Below are 21,818 nucleotides of genomic sequence, written 5' to 3' on the forward strand. Positions count from 1 at the left end.
AAAATTGATGAACCCATGTATTCTTTCACTAGTATATGCGATCTCTTAACAATTTCCGAGCTGAACAGCCTCACCAGCATGCCATGTACTACCTCCGCCTCCTGATGACCGAGGTGGCCTGGACAAAAGATGAATTAAAAGAAGCCCTGGATGGTGAGACTCTGTTTCTACTTATAGCATAATACTTTCTTCATTTTTTCCTAAAATAATTTTATTGTATCCTGACATCTAGTGTTTATGCTTTCTAATAACTTAGAGTGCTCTTAAACCCAGATTTGCATACGTTTTTATGAAAACAGTGGTGACCGTTGAAGTGGCTTTGGTATTCAGGCAGTTTACCCACATTTGCTATTTTCAACCTGGACCAACAGCAGTTAATTAGAACTGTTCATAGATTTCTGCAGATGACAAGATATTTTGACCAAAGCACTTACCTTATTAATGCTGTTTTCAGAAAAGGAGAAAAGGGCTACTAGGTTTGAAAGTCTTACCCTGTAGGGAGTACTCAGGCATCTGTCGATCAGTTTAGTTCAGTTAAAAACTAGGAACTGTAGAAAGACTGAAGGGTCATCTTTTGTTTTTTCTAAAATTTTAATTCTAGTTTTCACAGGTTTGCTTGAAAGTTGTAAATTCTTTGAGGGCAGTAATTATGCCTGCCTTTTATCCTCGTTATTTAGTATCTCATCTAATGTTATATGCTCTATGTGTGTCTAATGAATGCTTAATGAATGAAATGAAATTACTTTTAGGGGTCCTTCATTGAAAAGAATGAAGACTGACATCACCCTTTATTATTTTTATCTTTTTCATTTCTTGGTGTTACTTTACCAATTAATCTTTCTTCCTACATGCTCAGCCATAAGGAAAAAGGATGCTATTGAATTTTTAATGATCTTTTATATTAAGTCCTTCTTATGTAACACTGTGCTTTAAATGTCTTCAGTGACGCTGAAACCGGTTTGGCTCAGTGGATAGAGCGTCGGCCTGCGGACTGAAGGGTCCCGGGTTCGATTCCGGTCAAGGGCATGTACCTTGGTTGCGAGCACGTCCCCAGTGGGGGATGTGCAGGAGGCAGCTGATCGATGTTTCTCTCTCATCGATGTTTCTGACTCTCTATCTCTCTCCCTTCCTCTCTGTAAAAAATCAATAAAATATAAAAAAAAAAAAAATGTCTTCAGTGACAAATTAAGAGCACGGAGTATTGAAAAATCATTATTTTATTGGTTGTCTCAGGCATTGGGTAGGTGTATATCGATTATAAAATTCATTAACTAGAACAGATACATTATTTTTAAAAAAATATATTTTATTGATTTCCAAGAGGAAGGGAGAGGGAGAAAGAGACAGAAACATCAATGATGAGAGAGTATCATTGATCAGCTGTCTCCTGCATGCCCCACACTGTGATCGAGCCCACAACCCAGGCATGTGCCCTGACCTGGTTCATAAGTCGACGCTCAAGCACTGAGCCACACCGGCTGGGTAGATACATTATTTTTATATTTATATATTTTTTATTGTTGAAACAGGTACATTTTTAATCTGGATAGTTAATATGCCTTTTTCCCCCCCAAAAAATAGTTACATCCAGTTAATAGCAAGAATTTTGCCTTTTTAAAAAACAACCACCAGCCCTAGCCGGTTTGGCTTAGTAGATAGAGTCCAGCCTGCAAACTGAAGGGTCCCAGGTTCGATTCCAGTGGGAGCACATACCTGGGTTGTGGGGAGTGTGCAGGGGTCAGCTGATAGGTGATTCTCTCTCATCATTGATGTTTCTGTCTCCCTCTCCCTTCCTCTCTGAAATCAATAAAAATATAATAAAAAAATAAAACAAAACAATGAGATCCTTTAAAACAACAACAATAACCACATAATTGATTTTAAATACATTTTTCAAGAAACTGAACCTGCATTCAGAAGGATCAAAAAGCAGAAGTTTTTTAGTTTCTGGGTCAGATGTTATGTGAATCTTAAGCAGAATAAGCTCTTACGTACTAGTATCTCATAAGCATGTGAAACCTTCCTAAATTATATTTTATAAAGAGAAAGTCAGCACTTTTTTAGTTGAAATTCTTTAATGAGCAACCATTCTGTTCTGATTACACACACACACACACACACACACACACACACACAAAATAATCCAGTAATGCCAATGTGGCTTAGTCTGGAGACAGCTCATGTGAGAGTGTGAGAGGCTGGCTCCCTCTGACTCTTAAGTCAGTCAGCTTTTCAGGTGATGGGATAGCAAGAACCTGAGTTCATTGTGGTCCAACAGTATTTACCGACTACCTGCGATGCACCAGGTCCTGGACTCCAGTTGCTTGAGATTAAAAATAAAAAGATCATTTATATGGGGTTTCTTTGATTGGGGAGCTCCAGTCTAATGGCAAAGCATGAATGTAAACAGATCATTTCAGTAGAGGCAAAGGAGTAGGCCTGCAGAGAGTGCTAAGGGAGTGAAGGGTCCTTCGGCAGTGCAATGGAGAAGGACAAGTGTGCACTTTGGAATTAGACCAAGGATCAGATGCCAGCTCTGCAACTTAATAACTTGATGATTTTGGTCAGGAAACGTATATTTTCTAAACTTCAATTTTCTCATCTTTAAAATGGGGATAATAGCACACACTTTACAGTTTATAACATCTATAAGATACCAGCCAATAGTAAGCACTTGTTAATTCCTTTTCCATGTCTCTCTTTAAATTTCAGTCACTAATTTTAGCATCCACTGTAGCAATTACTAATATGGTCCTAATGGAAAAGGAACAACTCTTACTTATTGATGAACTAAGTCAGTACATGTAGAAGGAAAGTGGAGAGTAGAAAACTCACTATTAGAATGCCAAAATAATAATTGATGCAGCAGTATACACCAATGGATGCTAAAATTAGTAGGTAAAAGTTTAGGAAAAACAGGATATTTGTATAGTTTCAAAGTATTTCCCCCAAATAAGTTATTTATTAATTACAATGAGAAAAGTAAGCGTTGATGAGCAGATGGCTTTTCCTCATTGCCTGTAGAGCCTACATGAGTTACTCAGTTACAACCAAAAGAATAAAGTAGTGCACTCACAGCAGTGACATCTGGCAGACACCACCCAACCAAGTGATCAGTGTTAACGTCACCAACACTACAGCGCACAACACTATGAACCCTGGCGTGGTGCTCTGAGAAAGGCATGGTACCTCTATGGTATTCTTCCTAGGAAGACATAAGCTCAGTTTAATCATGAGAAGACACTAGCCAAACCCAGATAAAGGTCATTCTATAAAATAACTGAACAATGCTCTTCATAAGTATTAAGATCATTAAAGACAAGGAAAGACCAAGGAACTGTCACAGGTGGGAGGAAATAAGGACACATGACAACTAAATGCGAGGTGGGGTTGCAGGTTACATCCTAGAACAGAAAAGAGAGATTAGTGGAAAAATGGAAATCCAAATAAAGTCTGTATTTTAGTTAATAGTATTGTGCTAGTGTTAGTCTCTTAGTTTTGACATTGTACCGTGGTTATGAAAACTGTTAACATTAGGAAAAACTGGGTGAAGGGCATACAGGAACTCTCTCTACTATTTTTGAATTCTGAACTCTTGTATAAGTCTCGAGTTGACTTTTTTTTTTAAAAACACCTCATAAGTAGAGTCTGTATTTCTTACACCTTTACAGATGTCACCCTTCCTCGCCTTAAGGCCTTTATACCTCAGCTCCTGTCACGGCTGCACATTGAAGCCCTTCTCCATGGAAACATAACAAAGCAGGTGGGTGGTTAAAGTTTTAGCAATCTTTCATGAATGAGTGCAAGAGATTCTTTACCCTCGTCTGTCTAAAGCTGTTAACCAGCCGAAACTGGTTTGGCTCAGTGGATGGAGCGTCGGCCTGCGGACTGAGGGGTCCCGGGTTCGATTCTGGTCAGGGGCATGTACCTGGGTTGCGGGCGCGTCCCCAGTGGGAGATGTGCGGGAGGCAGCTGATCGATGTTTCTAACTCTCTGTCTTTCTCCCTTCCTCTCTGTAGAAAATCAATAAAATACATTTTAAGAAATAATAATAATAAAAAAATAAAGCTGTTAACCACCACAGTGTGATTATAATAGCACATCAGTGTTCACTCAACCCTCTCTGCTCTATGGAGGCATGGGGGAGCAGAATGATGGAAGATTATTGTTAACTGTGGACCCACTGTCATGGCTGTGCTCTGCTGTTGCCTGCCTTGTGCAATCACAGAAGGAAGTGGGGAAAATTATCCTCATTCTGTGTAGGACAGCAGGACTATGTAGAACAGGAGTGGGGAACATCTGGCCTGTGGGCCGCATAAGGCCCACAAAATCATTTGATCTGGCCCTGCCAAGGCATAGGGATGAGTTAATTAAATGTTTGACCAAATATAGCAGGCTAATTTTTAAGTTGATAATTTTCTATGATCCATGAAGGATGTTAGAAATATCCAAATAGCCCTTAGCAGAAAAAGGTTTCCCACCCCTGGTGTAATGACTAGGTGCACATGGTGTGGAACCAAACAGCCTGGATTCGAATCCTAACTGTGTCACATATTAGATATGCAGTCTTCTGAAAAAATCTTAACCTGTCTGTGCTCAGTTTTCCTATTTGTAAAATTATAGTTTTAGGATTAAATTAAATAGTAAAGGCCAAGTTTAGCACTCCAGAATTCCTATGGCAGTCTGTCTCAAGAGCCCACCCTCTCTACCACTCTGCTGTATACTGTCTCCAAAACAGTACGCCCATTGGCAGAGGCAGGGTTCTTAGCAAGGTCAGTTTTATTAAAAAATAAAACCTTATGCCCAGCTCCTTTGCTTTGCGGTAACCCCAGCTGTCATTCACTTGGGGTGACTAGCTTTCCATCACCAGTACCTCTCCAGCTTTAGCAATGTCTTTCCCAGCATCAAGATGGTCTGGATCTCTGTTTCTCTTCACTACTACCACAGTGGCTATTGCAAATTGACAAATTCAATTTTTACCCATTTGAGTAGGATCAAATGTATTTAAGATTTAAAAACCCATTTTTTATGGTAAAGTAAGCTGGTTTATTTCACAGGCATTTTTTCATATTGCAGGGGCTATCATTCAATATACTATATTTATTTTCACAGACAAGATATATTTGTGTTCTTGTAATTACTGTGACCTGTCTTTTCCACAGGCTGCATTAGGAATTATGCAGATGGTTGAGGACACTCTTATTGAACATGCTCATACAAAACCTCTCCTTCCAAGTCAGCTGGTTCGGTACAGAGAAGTTCAGCTCCCTGACAGTAAGTTGAAATGTTATAACTTTGGTGATGGATAACTTTGACATAATATTGTGGGTAATTACAGGTAGACCAAATTCATTTGGATGATAATGTGTTGTTTTATGGTAAAGAACTACAGGATCCTCTACTATTTATAGAGGTATGATTAATGATAGGTAATTCTGTCACAAAATTCTCAGTAAGTGGACCAAAGAGATGAAATTGGAGGTAGGCCATTATTTTGAAGAGAATGATACTGGAATTGATGGGTAATTGAGTGTAGAGGAGTTAGGAAATAAACATATCACAAAGCTAAAGAAATGTTGATCATGAATCATGAAATAAAATTTATAAAAACTAGAATTATTATATCTAATGGGAAGCCCATAGGGGTCTTTGACAGAAATAGTTTTAGGAAAGCTATAGGTCCAGATAACAACATGTATTATTTCATGGATATTTTATGAGGAATTTTAACATAACGGATAATAATTAATATATCAGAGTTCCAATGCCTCATTTGAGCCGCTACTAAAGCAGCTTGAACATAGTATCGCCTCAGGATGTCATGGTTGAATGTGCAAGGATACCTTGAGCACAGCTCTGCAGTTCTGCATGACCAGTCCTCACAGACCTGGTGATGGTTCATCTCAGACTAATGCTACCTTGTTCCTCAGTCACTGCAAAGTGATGTAGGCTTAGAAACAAAATTCAAAGGGAAATCTACCTTTCACACCTCTTTGTATTACACCTCCTGCCTTCTCTAGCTTCTCCTAGGACCTATCTCTTTTGTCTCTCAAATGCCCTCACAGATTTCCCCATTCTCACAGATTGCTCAGTTCATATCCCCTTCTCAAAATGCTAGGTGTTAGGAAACATTCTAATTTAGCCAGCTGATCAATAATGAATATCTTAAGTAATCCTTCACTAACTCTCCATGGGACAGTACTAACAGTTTAAAAAGAAAAAATTCAGGCATTGTGAAGAAGGAGACATTGGGGGATGAGTATGAAAAGGCTGGCAGTGTGTGTGGGAAGATGGATTACAGCCTGTGTTCTCCTTCCTCTTCTGATAAGAGGAAACTTAGTGCTGCCGGGATAAGTCTGACTGTTAGTCTGAGTGGGACCTGGTCAGGAAAGGGAAATAGGTGCAGTGCAAGTCCAGGCTGCTCTGCCGCCCTTTACTGCTGATGCCTAATTGAGCTTCTAGAAGAGCGAGCAAGCCTGTCATTACTACTGTGTCTGAGAAATCTTACGTTTGTGAGTCATACAGTACTACATACTAAGCACTGTATATTTGCTTCTTCACATTTATTGCTCTTGAAATAAAGTTATCAGATCATAAAGCATAATTGTCTATACATAATTTTGATGAAATGTTTGATCAGTGTACCTGAGTTTTAGTCCTAGCTAAAGGACTTGGACATGTTGCCCCTTCTCAGGGTCTCAGTTTTCTCCTCTTTAAAGTGAGATGTTAGGCATTGTACACATTGGTGTAAATCTGGAAAATGACCGTTAGTGTGGGTGTGAGTAAGCAGTATTGGGAATAGAAAGTTAAATAGAAACTCAAGATAATAAAGGCACAACTAGTAATTAACATTTTTTGTATGGTTATGGAAACATAGGTGTTATTTCTATTGAGGTTTTTACATGTATTAGCTAGTTCTAATTTAGTACATACACTACATTGTCCATTTTATTAACTATGGATCTTATTTAGCATTAATACTTAGTCATAAAATATTTAGCCTTTCATAAGTTCTTTGCTTTTTAAATTCAGTGCATGTTTAATGGGGGTCCACCACATACAAATCACTGTAATAGGATTCCCAGGGGTAAGTTGAATTTCACATTCTAATAAATTAATTGCAATTTGGAATTGCCAAAAAAACACCCATCAAATTGAACAACTTTTCAAACAAAACACTAACCTTCCTGAGCCCTAAATAAGTGTTTGAATGTGTTATTCTCTTCTAGAAGGGTGGTTTGTTTACCAGCAGAGGAATGAAGTTCACAATAACTGTGGCATCGAGATCTACTACCAGACAGACATGCAGAGCACCTCGGAGAACATGTTCCTGGAGCTCTTCTGTCAGATCATCTCCGAGCCCTGCTTCAACACCCTGCGCACCAAGGAGCAGCTGGGTGAGAGGCGTGGGGCGGCGGGTGTCCTAGACCTTCAGGAGCAACCATTGTCCTCAGAAAAAATTCTGTGTTGCTTCAGGCACGCTCTATTCAGAAAGACTTGTGAAACCTGTTTATGGCGGATCTACTTCTAAAAGATAAACAATTAATAGCTTATAGACACAAACGCAGTTCTTGAGATGACACTGTGTCTACATTACATACATGTCAATAAAGAGGACATGTGTGTGGAGGAGAGAGGATGCTAAGGGCAGGCTGTTACGGGTGGCAAGGTGGGAAGCAGGCCATCCAGGGAAGCGAAGCTTAGGCTCACTAACTGGGTTCTCTGAGGGTGCAGGTTTTTTCTCTTACTCATGTTGGGACACATAGAAGTTACTCAGTAAGTGTTTGTTGAGGAAATGTTTCAGGCAGAGATTTAAGCACTATTTAAAGTCTTGGAGATCTTAGCAGGTTTGATTAAGGAGGGGAAAAAAGAAGCTCCAGTAATACCGGGAAGAACCAGTGAAGAAGGATTTGGGCGAGTCTCTCCAAGTACCAATCTGTTTTTCAGCAACCATCATGGCAGATGCTAGACCATGGCCATAGCTGTTATGGCTGGACCTTCCCTTCAGGGAGCTCACAATCTAATCCGGAAGGCAGACCTGTAAAGGGATATAAGAATTATAGTACAGTGTGGTTTGAACTCTGAAGGCTGTACTGAAGAGCATTTCAGAAGTGTGGTCCAGGGCCGAGCAGCTGAAGGAGGCACACCACGGGTTTAGTTTAGAAAAGATGTTGAGGGGAGGTGGTAGTGCATGAGCGCAATCTCTAGAGATTTCCAGTCTGCATGGAGTTGGTCTAGGAATGGGTTACCTAACAAAATTCAGTGGTAGAAGCAAGTTCACATCAGAAACTTGGATGTGGAAGGAAACAGTGCCAGGACAGTGGACAGGGATGGAAATAACTTTAACCTAGATTGAAGGGGATTAACTAGCAGATAACTAGGAGTTGTGGGATGTTGAGCTGAATGATCAGTAGGGTTCTTTTTGTATTAAGAAAGAGTTATCGCTAACTTTTTGACTATTCTTTAGAGAGCTCTTCTGCTTTGTCCTGAGGATACTTTATTCATTTTTCTTCAGAGGTTAATAATATAAAACCCTAATGTGGATTTTATTTGCTCTGACAGCATAATTTTTGAAAGATTAAAAGTCTGAGTCTCAAATGCCAAGGTCCTGACTGGCTGGTGTTTATGTTTCAGGCTATATCGTCTTCAGTGGTCCACGTCGAGCCAACGGCATACAGGGCTTACGATTCATCATCCAGTCGGAAAAGCCTCCTCACTACCTAGAAAGCAGAGTGGAGGCTTTCTTAGTCACCATGGAAAAGTCCATAGAGGACATGACAGATGAGGCCTTCCAAAAACACATTCAGGCGTTAGCAATTCGCCGACTAGACAAACCAAAGAAACTGTCTGCAGAGTGTGCTAAGTACTGGGGGGAAATCATCTCCCAGCAATACAATTTTGACAGAGGTAAGGCGAAATGAGGGTCCCAACATTCATGGCATGTACACGTAACTTTTAAGGACATTGAGGCCATTCATTTTGTAGGTGATGGTCTAGTACTGATTTGGGAGGGGGATGGGAGTACAGCACTTCTAAAAAAACCATTATTTAGTATAACTTTCCTATTAGAAACTTTATCTTTTTTTCTTCTCGGAAGCTAGAGCTGGATCTACCTGTATCTTATACTGACACACTAATAATAAATCTTATTTCACTTTTTGTGTTCAATCACTGTGCCCTGAGGCTCTGAGCATGGATATGTAGGCATTTATATTCCATAACACTGAAAAAAAGAAAAAGAAAAATTTGCAGATTCAACTCTCTTGAGGCAGTGCTGCCCTGGAGGCACTGGGGTTCAAACATCTGCCTTTAGGGATCTCCAAAACTGTCTCAGTGCTTTTAGATTTGGGAAAGCTATGCTCCCCAGGGCCTCCTGCTTACCAGCTCCCTTCTATCTCTCTCCTAGAGCAGAGAGAACAGTGGGTGCGCTAAGCTACACTGGAAGTCAGGAGAGTTGGGTTGTGTTCTCATTCTGATACTGATAAGCTGAAGGTCTTGGCCAGCTTACCTTTTGGGGCCTCTGTTTCCTTACCTGTAATATTTCAAGCTGTTGTATTCACTGTTCATATAGTACTGACCTTTTACTGAGCATTTGCCATGTGCCCTAGCTATGTTACTGTTATTTATAATTTTCCTTGTTCTCACTACAGCCCCATTAAGTAGTTATTAGTCCCAGTTTCAGGACGAGGAAACTGAGGCCCAGAAAAGTGGAAATGACTAGCCCAAGACCCAACAGCTCAAATATAGAAAGCCAGGATATCCTCTTAACTTTTTACTTGAAATTTATTCCCTTACCACTTGTAGGAGCAGATGATCACTTAAAAATGTGGATACTTAGGACTGTTGAAATGAAGTATATTGTCATTTCATATAGTATTCTGGGCTACTTAACATGGGATTATTAGTAAATTATTGTATGATTACTTTTTCAGACAATACAGAAGTTGCATATTTAAAGACACTTACCAAGGAAGATATCATCAAATTCTACAAGGTAAATTGAGTTTCTATATTTAGATTTTGACTGATAAGGAAATATTGTATGTGCTGTGTTATGTGCTTGCTGCTGCTTTTAACCCATTTGGGCAGGATGTATGAAGGCATTTTTATGGGTGGGAGTAATTTGGACATATTACTGTTAGAAAAAAGAGACAATTCCTATTGAACCCAGAGACCAGGGACTGTGTGGCGCATCCTGGCTTCTGGATCCATCTCTTCACACCCTTTTGTTTCTTCTCTCTGTTCCCCACCCCAAGCCCACAAAGAACATTGCTGAGCTTGTTGGGTGGGAAGCAAGAGCAAAGAAAAAAAAATAGAACTTGAGAATTAGAGTTCTCCACTCTCTGACAACTATAAGTTGTCTTCACCCTTTTAGGTGCCACTGTGGCTGCTGCTTTAGATAAATGATCACTCACTCTACCTTTGAACAGTGTATTGGGATCTTATGAGTTTTGAATACCTGTACTTATAGAGATCACCATTAAAGTTTTCCCAGTACAGTTTTAAGAGGTTAGCACCATCTAAATTTTCCCCACCTGTAACAAAATTCTTATAAGGGTAGCATACATTTTGTAAAGTGGTTATATAATGTCTAATAAGCATGCTAAGTGCAGAAATTAAAATTTTTTACTGCAATGGAGTTGCACTTCAAGTGTTACATATATATTTTTTGTAATATATTGTGGCCTCTCTGTAAAATACTTTTATGTCTGTTTTGCAGGATAAAGAGCAAAATTATACTCTGTAATTACCATGGTGCCTTACAATTATATCCTAGGTAGTGCTCTAGCCATTTCTCCTGGCTCATATCTGATTTGTTAGGTGCCGGTTGTTTGGTCAGGAACTTAGTCCTGCTCTGTGCTAACATCTCTTTTGGGGGGGAAATCGTCTACTTTACAATGTCATTTTCAGGGATATATAGTAACTGACCATACAAGAGTCAGTACATGCAGTTCTCATTCCAATGGTTTTGTGAAATTACTTGTACAGTGAAGGCTAATCACGTTTTTCTCCTATAGTAGGGTTCCCAGTACCCGTTCAGTTCACCAGTGTGGTGCTGTGGGGGGATGGGGAAAAGGCAGTGCCTGACCTGGAGGTGCCCAGAGTTTCCTAGAGGAAAGGGTGACCTTGCACTGTCTACGCGTCACTTACACTTACCGCCCCCAAATCCCCTGCAAAACTACAAGCCAATAACACCTTAGTACAAAAGGGAGACAATACAATTTCAGTTTCAAAATTTGAGGTTAAAAGCCAGTATTTTGAATGCACTTTTTTAGCAATGAGATTTGAGCTTTTTGGCTGTGGAAATGGCTGGGCAAATTATTTTCTTTACTTAACAGCTCCCTTCGCATTGTGTAAAGGAAGATAAGAGTCTCATCTAAACTACTCTTGCTCTTTGGCCGTAATAGTCTTAAAATATAAATATATTTGGATAAGGGAACAGACTATGCATGTGTGGGGGCAACGGGTGTATAGGAAATCTCTGTACCTTCCACTCAGTTTTGCTGTAAACTTGAAACTGCTTTTAAAAATAAAATCTAGCCCTAACCGGTTTGGCTCAGTGGATAGAGCATCGGCCTGTGGACTGAAGGGTCCCAGGTTCAATTCCAGTCAAGGGCATGTACCTTGGTTGCGGGCACATCCCCAGTAGCGGGTGTGCAGGAGGCAGCTGATCGATGTTTCTGACTCTCTATTCTTCTCCCTTCCTCTCTGTAAAAAATAAATAAAATATATTTAAAAAAATACAATAAAATCTAGCCCTAGCTGGTTGGCTCAGTGGATGGAGTGACGGCCCATGGACTGAAAGGTCCTGGGTTCGATTCCGGTCAAGGGAACGTACCTCAGTTGCAGGCTCGATTCCCAGCCCTGGTCGGGACCCATGTAAGAGGCAACTAGTCGATGTGTCCCTCTCACATCGGTTGGTTGGTTGGTTGGTTGGTTGGTTGACCTGCCTTTAGAGAAATGGGGATTATCCCCAGTTGGTCAGGAAGTTGAGAACAGTCTGAAACCGAAGAGGGCATCATTCTACTGTCAACTACTGTAGGTTAATAAGAAGACTGTGAAGGTTTGGGTGAAAAGTGATCAAGAATAGATCTTTGGAAGCAGACTTTTCACTCCAGTCAGATGCTCTCATCCATGTTCCTGGCGGCAGACCTGGCCTGAATTCTGAAAGAACTGGAGAGGCCAGAGCACACGTGTGGGAGAACCTGGCTGCTCACCAGCTGGAGAAGCCGTGGTCGGTGTGCTGTGTAGCATGGGCAGGGCCTCCATGGCAGCTGCACAGGACCAGGCTTATCATAACAGCTCCATAAATAACTGTGGGGTTGATTTGGCCTCGATGATGGTCTCTTCCTCTGAGGATACAAAATGTTACTTTGGCCTGAGGCATTAGGGGAAGCTTTATCACAACTTGTGTTTTCCCTTCGGAAAACATGGATTAAGATCCAGCACTAAGAAACAGGTGTAGAGACACTACACTCCCCACAGGATCTGTCTGCCAGCCGCCCACTCCAGGTGCTCATGGCAATGACCAAGGGGGAGCCTCCAAAGCAATGTGGTGGGAGGGAGAGCAAGCAGCCCTCCCTTCCGACATCATCCCTTACGAGCTGGGACAGCAGCAAGTCCTTCTACCTGTGTTTTAGAGGTCGCGTCGTAGCTTAGAGAGACTCAAATGAGCTGACACAGGAGAGTGCTTGGTACAAAGCAGAACTCTCAACAAACGTTGGTTTCCTTCTCTTGGTAGCTGCAGAATGGGAGAAGGGTCTTAGAGGAGCAGGCTTTGTGGTCGTCCCTTGACTAAGCGCAGGCCATTGTCCCAGTATCATACCCCAGTGAGTGCGAGGCTCCGTTTTTAATCCCAGCTGAGGTACTTAGTAGGCGTAAAGTTTTGATCACATCACCTAATCTCCTTGGACACATTTGTGAAATGGGGTTAAGAACAATTCTTGCCTAAGGTTTGTAGAGTTTAAATAAAAGACTGCAAGTGTGGAGGAAGGAAAGGAAGCTAACTCTTCTTTGCTGTAAGAGAGCATCTTTTTGTCCCTTCGTGGGGCGAAAGGTGACTCGGCTATTCTCTCTGCCTAGGAAATGTTGGCAGTGGATGCCCCGAGGAGACATAAGGTGTCCGTCCATGTTCTTGCCAGAGAAATGGATTCTTGTAAGTATTAAATATTGACTTTTTAAAAACATGTATGTTTTTAGTCACCTGCTAGCTATCTCTTGCCATAGCCACATCCTTACGGAGCACCAGGAAGTAAAGAAGTGCAGAGGGGAGCTGGCGGGAGACAGGGTCTGCTCTAGCAAAGCCAAAATAGGGGGAAAGGGGAATGAGGCAGCAGAGGAGAGAGCCAACCAGGTGGCACAGTGCCAGGCTGGCCACGGTGCTGTGAGAAAACACAGCTAGCGGCTGGTGGGACATCCCGAGGCAGTTGTATGGAGCACCGTGTGTGTGGGTGTGTGTATGTGTGTGTTGGGGGCAGGGGGGGGCATCTGCTCAGCCCTGCCCATCTCCTGCCTCTGACTGGCCAAGTTTGCCCCACAACCAATAAGTGCTGCTGCCTTCTTGGTTGTTTTGTTTTTGGTGGCCAGAGCTTCAGGGTCTAGTGAGGTCAGACCTGGGCACTAAAATTGCTGCTTTAATAACCATGGTAACATCATGAGCCATCATTGGGACTCCAGGGAGGAGGCAGGACCGCAGGCAGGGCTCAGGGAGCAGGCAGCCTGAGAGGATCTGAGAAGTACACAAACCAGGTCTGGCACAGCTGTGTAATGAGCTGAGTCTGGTTTTGATTTTATTTTTAAAGTTGCTCTTGTGTGCTAGTCTCAGTCAGTGCAAAGCACTAAGCCCTTCGTTTATCTTATAGGTCCTGTGGTTGGAGAGTTCCCGTGTCAAAATGATATAAATCTGTCACAAGCACCAGCCTTGCCACAGGTAAGAAATGTGAATGTTTTCTTAGGTTGCCCTGTGAGAGGACTTATCACCTAGGACAGTGATGGCGAACCTTTTGAGCTCGGCGTGTCAGCATTTTGAAAAACCCTAACTTAACTCTGGTGCCGTGTCACATATAGAAATTTTTTGATATTTGCAACCATAGTAAAACAAAGATTTATATTTTTGATATTTATTTTATATATTTAAATGCCATTTAACAAAGAAAAATCAACCAAAAAAAATAACTTCACGTGTCATAGGTTTGCCATCACTGCCTGCAACCAAGGTACATGCCTATGACACGTGTGTCATAGGTTCGCCATCACTGACCTAGGAGGACCTAGCGGCTTCAGGCCACCGACTGTTCAAGCCTCTGCTTTAGGTCTCTCTTAAAGGCCAGGTCCTTCTCCTCTTGACAGCTCCCAGGGGCCATACCTTTGTATTTTCAGTTGCACAGAAACTTAGCCTCTGCTCTTGTCTGCCTTTGCCTCTAGCTTAAACAGTTGTGTTACTCTGCAACGAGCCATGTCCAGCCCCTTTGGCCCCAGTCCCTTCCACAGTGCTTGCGTATTTTAATGATCTGGAAGGGCTGGTATTTAATTGCAGGAGGAGGAAAACTGGCCAGGTAGCCAGGCTCTTGCTGGGTGGGCACACGTGCCGCTGGCACTCTGCCAAAGCCTTGGCGCTGAGCCCCTGGTGTGCCAGCCCCAAGAGAGCCGGGGGTCTTCCTTCCGGCCCAGAATCTCACGGGGGCATTCCCACAGGTTTTCGTATACCCTCTGACCTGCTGATCCAGGAGGAAAGGTCAGAATATATGGGTAGAAACTAGTGTATGAAAAGAAAAGGAAAATGTCTATGCCCTGTTCGGTCTGCTTTTTAGGCTGAAGGCACTAAGAGACAACTTATTTCCTTTGCAGCCTGAAGTGATTCAGAACATGACCGAGTTCAAGCGAGGCCTGCCCCTGTTCCCCCTTGTGAAGCCACATATCAACTTCATGGCTGCAAAGCTCTGAAGACCCCACGGTGGCAGAGTGCAGGCGGACGCATTCCCGGGTCTTCCAGGCTACGAAACAGTCTTGGCCACTTGAAGAGTTTCTGGTTCACTGTTAGCGACACACACGGAAAAAGAGATGGTGTCAGATGTCATTATGTAGAAACATTAAAAATCCAGAGTAATTAAATTACAAGATCTTATAGATGTAGAGTATTTTTAAAATACATGCCTCTTAAATATTTAAAAATTTTTCATTACTAAGAGAAATTCCCTTATATAACAATACTTAAAATGATGAATGATATTCCTTTAGAACCTTCTTTCCCTCTTCTGTAAAATAGTTACTTATTAGAAGAAAATGTTATGTTTTTTCTAAAAGCCTCCTACGTTGACAGCAAAGGCTTCAAAGCAGGTAGAAAGAAAGGTAATACCTTTTTAAAAAACGATCCTCAAACTTGCTTTCTACCTGATGGTTTCGTGTAAATCAATGGAGAACATTACATTTGGCAGATAATGAACAAAGCAATGCAATTTTCTTTTATTAGTGAAATTGCTGAATATAAGGCATGGTTTTAATCTTTTTATAAAATTTGAACATGTTTTTTATTCAAACTAGTCAAATGCTGGAAAACCCTAGAACACCCTACTTTATAGTGCTAGAAATACAGACTCACCTTACATCAATTTTGTCCCAAACTGAATTTCTCAGGATTACTGTGATTTGTTCCTTTCTGATTGAACTATATCGACATTCTTGTTGTTCGTCGTTGGTTTGTGGTGTTCCATCAGTTTTACTTTTCCCCATCAACATGTTACTGTGTTTAACAAGTACAAATAGGGCGAACTTCAGATCCCACTGAGTGTGTGACATGCTTTTCCAACATCAGCTTGTCCAACATCAGCTCGTGTAGACACCTGTCACTTTTTATTACCATGAGTGGTAGTATATGAACCAAAATATTTGCCCCCTTGTGAATCAAAAGGCAACAAGAACAAAGCCACCTTTTTTGAGGTATAAAAAAATAAAGTCTTGGATTCTCTACTAGCATGATCTCCATAAGACCCTAAAATCCATTCTTACTGCCAGTCTAATATTCCCATAAGCATTAAGGTGTGTTTTTTTAAATATATATAAATATAAACATATGAACACACAAATGACTGCAGTGGACTTTTAAAAAATATTTTTCTCATGAGATACTATTTTAAGTGAAATTGTTATGATAGCTTTAACAGCTGTTTTGAAATATTTGCTGTTACTAAACTTCAAGAGAAATTGTGACTACCTTCCACACACAGGCGCCTGTAACAATAGTGGCCCTGTTGTCCACTAACTCAGGCAGAGCAATGAGTGGCATTTTCCAGTGACCTGTTACCTCCACACGAGCCCATTGGGCAGGATTTCTTTCTGTAGAATCATGTCTTTTCACATCTTCAGTTTTCACATTTTCCATTTCCCAAGTAATCTAAATTTGGGCCAAGAGTGATATAATCACTGCTGCGGAGGCTGCTTTGGAAAGCGGGGCTCCATTTCCGTCACATAAACGTGGTGCTGTAACTGTCTTCTATCCCTACCTTCATGGGCTTCCTTGTGTGAAGCCCGTCTTTGTCCCTCGGAAGGTGCGTGAGTCCTCACTTCCTTCTGGTTTTATGCATTTGTAGACTATGCAGCTTTTCATCGAACTGCAAGTATATACAAGAGGAATCTAAAATTAGCCGTGAGTGTTTGAGTCCACCACTATAACGGTGAATAACTGAGTAACTTTAAGCTCTTGTAAAAAAAAAATAAGTGAAATTCAAGTTATTTTTATGAACAAGTCACATGAAGAAATCTGAAAGGAATGGCATGTAGTCTTCCAGGGACGTGGGGTTATTATTGGGTGTGCTTCAGCATCGGCTGGTTTCCAGATTGGATCGAGAGCTACCATTGGATCGATCACTCAGGCATACTAATGGATTCATCTAGCTGGGTCCAAGCTGCAGTCCAGGAACAATATCAGACAACCCAGGTTCTGTATCCCGAAACTATTTACTCAGTGCTTAGTAAAGATTTGTGAAACAGACTAAGTTATTAGTCACCTGCGACATTTTAGAAGAGTCTTCTGGGCTAGTTGATTTGGAAGAGAGAGCATGTGACACAGCCCGTGTGGTGGAGTGCTAGGGTAATCCTGTTTACAATAAATCGCCTGAATTTAACCTCTGCAGTTTGCATTTGTATTATTTTTACTGTTTCTGTGGCCAGTTCTCAACCTACCTCTCAACATCCTGATTTTACAATGTTCCTGCCTTCATTGTTCCTACTGCAGAAAGCAGTGAGTTTTTTGCTTTAAGTGCACCTGGTAGCATGATTTAGTCAAAAAAATGGGTCAGCTTCACACTCTTAAGAGTAGGTGGTTGAACAAGAATCCCGCGTGAGAAGCTGACCTCCTTGCTGTGAGTATTGTCAGAGTCCAAACCAGGAAAGATTTGTCCCTGGCATTACAGGGAAGAAAATAAAAGGTTAAGAAAACAAAAATGTCTCTCCTCTCGACAGCTGGTCTTTGCGTCTTCTCACCACACTGCAGGCTAGGCAGATACCTGTGCAGCCCCTGGCCTCTGGCTCCCTATCAAGATAACCTTTCTGCTCATGTGATTGTCAGCAGGCTCAGACCCTCACTTCAGAAGGGAATCTGCTTGTCCCTAAGTTTCAGCTGCAGGCAATGGTGCAGCCCCCATGGCATTGTGCCCGGTGGTGCTGCAGTCCGTGAGAATCCTCTGGTCCCCTTCTCCAGTTCTTCAGTACAGCTTCTTGGAATATTTATGTTTTTGCGATCTTCCTTTTGTAAGGGTGGTTCCTGCCCTCGGAACCCTTCCCTGCCAGGGCTCTTGCCCAGGTGACTCAGATCCCTATTCCCTGCTGCCTGTCAAATGAAGTTCACTTGAACATGGTACACTCCATTGTTCCTTGTGGCAGAGCTTATGGGTACTATGGCGTTGCTACTTTCCTCATCCAAGTCCAACTCTTCAAAGATGTTACAGCATTTTCGAAAGCTCATAGCCTGCATTAACCTTCACGTTATAAATGTAAAGCACTTGGTAGATTACAGACCGCCTTCACAGACATTTCCACAGAAATCTTGCTGTGGGAGGACTATGATTAAAATGATCAGAGGTGAAAATAGGCTCAGGACAGCTAAGCCATGTGTCCAGGAGCAGGCTGGAGGCACAGATTCAAGCCTCCACTCAGATCTTTAAACTCTGCACCTCATTTCCTGTAATAAAAGCTACCAAGTCCTTCGATGCACTTTTGGAACAAAATAGAAAGGCAGGTGCTTTTACATTTGTCTGAAACTTTACCTGTTTCACATAGGCCATCTTACTCTCCCAACCTTTGACTGTTTAGGATGGAGTGAGGCCGGATCTCAGAGTCTGGCCACTTCTCCTCCAGTTCACTGTTTCCACTCTGCTGGGCTACCCCGTGGCCAGTCATCACCACCTCCCTGTTGGGTTAATCCAGACCCTCCTGGTCTGCCAACCCCTAAGTCAATGCAAGCTCTCCCTGTTGCCTCTGGAGTGGTGAGAGTATCTGGAACCCTTCAAGAAATTCAGCAAAGGAGTGTGAAGAGACACGTCTGACCCCACCACTCAGAGACACCACATTTGCACCGAGTTTCTTCGAAGTCTTCCCTGTGCACATAGAATGGGGTCATATATTTGGTGTGGCAACTTTTTCCTTCAGTAGTCTACCTGTAATGAGAATTTTCCTGGAAAAAAAATGTGATTTTGTTGGTTTTGGGTGTTTGCTGTCATATTACACTGTAGTTTGTTTATTGAATCTTCTTTGTGTTTTGTGGGATGTTTAGGGTGTTTTCAAACTTTGTTCCATGGTAAACTCCTGGTGCAGAGTATGTGTGTGATCTGATTGTTTCCTTAAATTGCTGGGTTATGGAATAGGAATATGTCGTTTAACTTTTTATTTTGAATTTTAATCTACAGAGTTGTAAAACAGTACAATGACCTCATGACTCCTTACCTCTAAGTCCATCATCAAGTATCTCCTAATAACAAGGTCCATGTGTAGTAAAGAATTTGGACTCACCCAAAGGAAGGGCTGGTCTTTGACCCCTTTATCTTGGTTTAGGCACCATACACCAATAAAATTTACAACTTAGATGAAATAGGTAAATTTATTGAAAGACACAAATTACCAAAACAGACATGAAAAGGAGGTTTGAATCGGTATTTAAAAAATTGATTTACTACCCTTCCCACAAAGAACATTCCAAACCCAGATGGCTTCACCGGTAAGTTCTATGAAATGTTTAAAGATGGATTATACCAGTCTTACATAACATTTTAGAAGACAGAAGAGAACCCTGTGTACCAGTTAATAATGTGCATTTTTTTCAATAGATGGAGTTACACATATGTTGATATATATACGATTTGATATGTATGCTATTTTGTTGTATTGGCAACAAGCTTCAGAACTCATATGTCAAGTTTTCTGAAGGTGTGAAACATAAATATTCCAAGAAGGTGTGACTGGCCACGGGGTAGCCCAGCAGAGTGGAAACAGTGAACTGGAGGAGAAGTGGCCAGACTCTGAGATCCGGCCTCACTCCATCCTAAACAGTCAAAGGTTGGGAGAGTAAGATGGCCTATGTGAAACAGGTAAAGTTTCAGACAAATGTAAAAGCACCTGCCTTTCTATTTTGTTCCAAAAGTGCATCGAAGGACTTGGTAGCTTTTATTACAGGAAAATACATCATAGGTATTTTTACGCTTAAAAATGTCGAATTTCATGCGAAAAACATTTGCAGGAAGTTTTAATTCATTATTTTGAAGAAAAGTGCTGCTGAAAGTTATCGTATACCTCGGGAAGCTTATGGTGAACATGCTCTATCTCAAGATACTTGTGAACGCTGGTTTAAACGCTTTAAAAGTGATGATTTCGACGTGAAGACAAAGAACGTCCAGGTCAACCGAAAAAGTTTGAAAACCAACAATTACAAGCATTATTGGATGAAGATGCGTGTCAAACTCAAAAACAACTTGCAGAAAAATTAAACGTTGCTCAGCAAACAATTTTCGATCACTTATAAGCAATGGGAACGATTTTAAAGGAAGGAAAATGGGTGCCACATCAACTGAACAAAAGACAAATGGAAAACCAAAAAGTCATCAATAAAATGTTGCTTCAGTTGCACGAAAGAAAGTCTTTTTTGCATTGAATTGTGACTGGCAATGAAAAGTGGATTTATTTTGAGAACCCCAAACACACAAAATTATAGGTTGATTCAGGTCAACCATCAACATTGACTGCAAGGCCAAATTGCTTCGGAAAGAAGACAATGCTCTGCGTTTGGTGGGATCAGGAAGGTGTGGTGTTTTAGGAGCTTCTACCAGGTGTACTGGTTAATAATGCAGATTTTGCAATCAAAGAAAACACGATAATTTCAAGAGAAACATCAAAAGTGCTTTATTAAAAGTAATGTCCATCGCGAGCTACACCTTTCGGGTACTTTCTGGAAACCGTCCCAATAGAACTTTTCTTGTTTTGAGGCAGACCATTCAGAGACCAAATTTTCTGCCTTTTCGTACGTTTTGAAGTGCTGCTAAGAAAGTGTGTGTGCCATCGATCAGAACAAGTGGTAATCTGAAGGAGCAAGGCCTGGTGAATACGGCGGGTGGGTTAACATTTCCCAGGCAAGATCTTTTAACGTGTTTTTAACTGGTTTTGAACTGTGTGATGGTGCATCATCATGAAGCAAAATTACTTTGCCATGTCTTCTGGCCCATTCTAGTTATTTTATGATCAAAGTGTGGTCTAAATTGATTATTTGTTGTCGGTAGTGATCAGTATTAATGGTTTCACCCTGTTTTACCAGCTGTACCAGTTAATGACGTGGATTTTTTTAATTGATGGAGTTATGCATACCAGGTTTACTGGTTAATAATGCAGATTTTTTTCAATAGATGGAGTTACATATACCAGTAAACCCACCACCCCAAACAAGGTATATATTTTTACATCATCCTAGAAAGTTACTTTGTAGCCCTTTCTAGTTAAGTTTTCCCACCACTTCTTATCCTCTCCAGCAGCAGTTCTGATTTTTTTTAATCTCTATAGTTAATTTAGTCTGTTCTAGAACATTATCTAAATAGAATCATACAGTATATATTCTTCTGCGCCTGGCTTCTTTGCTAAATCTAATGTCTCTCAGATTTGGTCATGTCTGCAGCTTCTTTTTATTGCTGAATAGTGTTCCACTGTGTGATTTTATTGTTTCCCATCAATATATATTTGGGTTATGTCCAGCTACAATGAACCCTCATGTACAAATGATTCTGTGGACATGTGCTTTCATTTTTCTTGGTTACCAGTTGTACCGGTTAATAATGTGGAATTTTTTCAATAGACGGAGTTACACCTATGTTGATATATACCATGGTACATGAGGACAAAGTGGTTTTTCCCCAGGAATGCAAGGTTGGTATAATACTTGAAACTTGATTAGTGCTTTTTATTATAACAGCAGAATTAATGAGAACACACACACACACACACACACGATCATTTCAATAGGTACAGTAAAGACATTTTACAAAGTTCTTAAAAGCTTTCAGCAGACAAGGAATAGAAGGGAACTTCCTCAGCCTAATAAAGGGAATTTACAAAATACTGGCAACATCATATTGAGTGATAAGATATTGAACACTTTCCCCCTAAAATCTGCACCAAGATGAGGATGTATGCTCTCAATACTTCTGTTCAAACTTGTATTTGAGGTCCTAGTCAGTGCAGTAAAGATTGGAAAGGATAAAGTAAAACTGTTTAGTCAAACTCAATAAAACGCCATCTACACACTGCATCATGCGCTACCACCCAGTCAAGTCATCCCCATTCATCCC

The 21,818-nt window shown here is 41.1% G+C and overlaps 1 protein-coding gene across 3 annotated transcripts in view; it reads left to right on the top strand.

Annotated features, from left to right (window-relative positions):
* The window catches only part of IDE (insulin degrading enzyme), an 80,823-nt gene extending 63,703 nt beyond the window's left edge, over window positions 1-17,120 (top strand). For all 3 annotated transcript variants that reach the window (XM_070432698.1, XM_070432699.1, XM_070432701.1), the window contains exons 17-25: window positions 33-153; window positions 3,672-3,763; window positions 5,163-5,274; window positions 7,230-7,397; window positions 8,635-8,907; window positions 9,933-9,994; window positions 13,084-13,156; window positions 13,863-13,930; window positions 14,848-17,120. In XM_070432698.1, the coding sequence (XP_070288799.1) occupies window positions 33-153; window positions 3,672-3,763; window positions 5,163-5,274; window positions 7,230-7,397; window positions 8,635-8,907; window positions 9,933-9,994; window positions 13,084-13,156; window positions 13,863-13,930; window positions 14,848-14,943 (1,065 nt within the window). In that variant the 3' untranslated portion in view covers window positions 14,944-17,120. The remainder of the gene's footprint in view (window positions 1-32; window positions 154-3,671; window positions 3,764-5,162; window positions 5,275-7,229; window positions 7,398-8,634; window positions 8,908-9,932; window positions 9,995-13,083; window positions 13,157-13,862; window positions 13,931-14,847) is intronic.
* Window positions 17,121-21,818: the final 4,698 nt, after the last annotated feature.

This window comes from Myotis yumanensis, unplaced genomic scaffold (genome assembly GCF_028538775.1).
Source record: "Myotis yumanensis isolate MYYU_CA2020_CCGP unplaced genomic scaffold, mMyoYum1.0.hap1 SCAF_13, whole genome shotgun sequence".
Taxonomy (NCBI): domain Eukaryota; kingdom Metazoa; phylum Chordata; class Mammalia; order Chiroptera; family Vespertilionidae; genus Myotis; species Myotis yumanensis.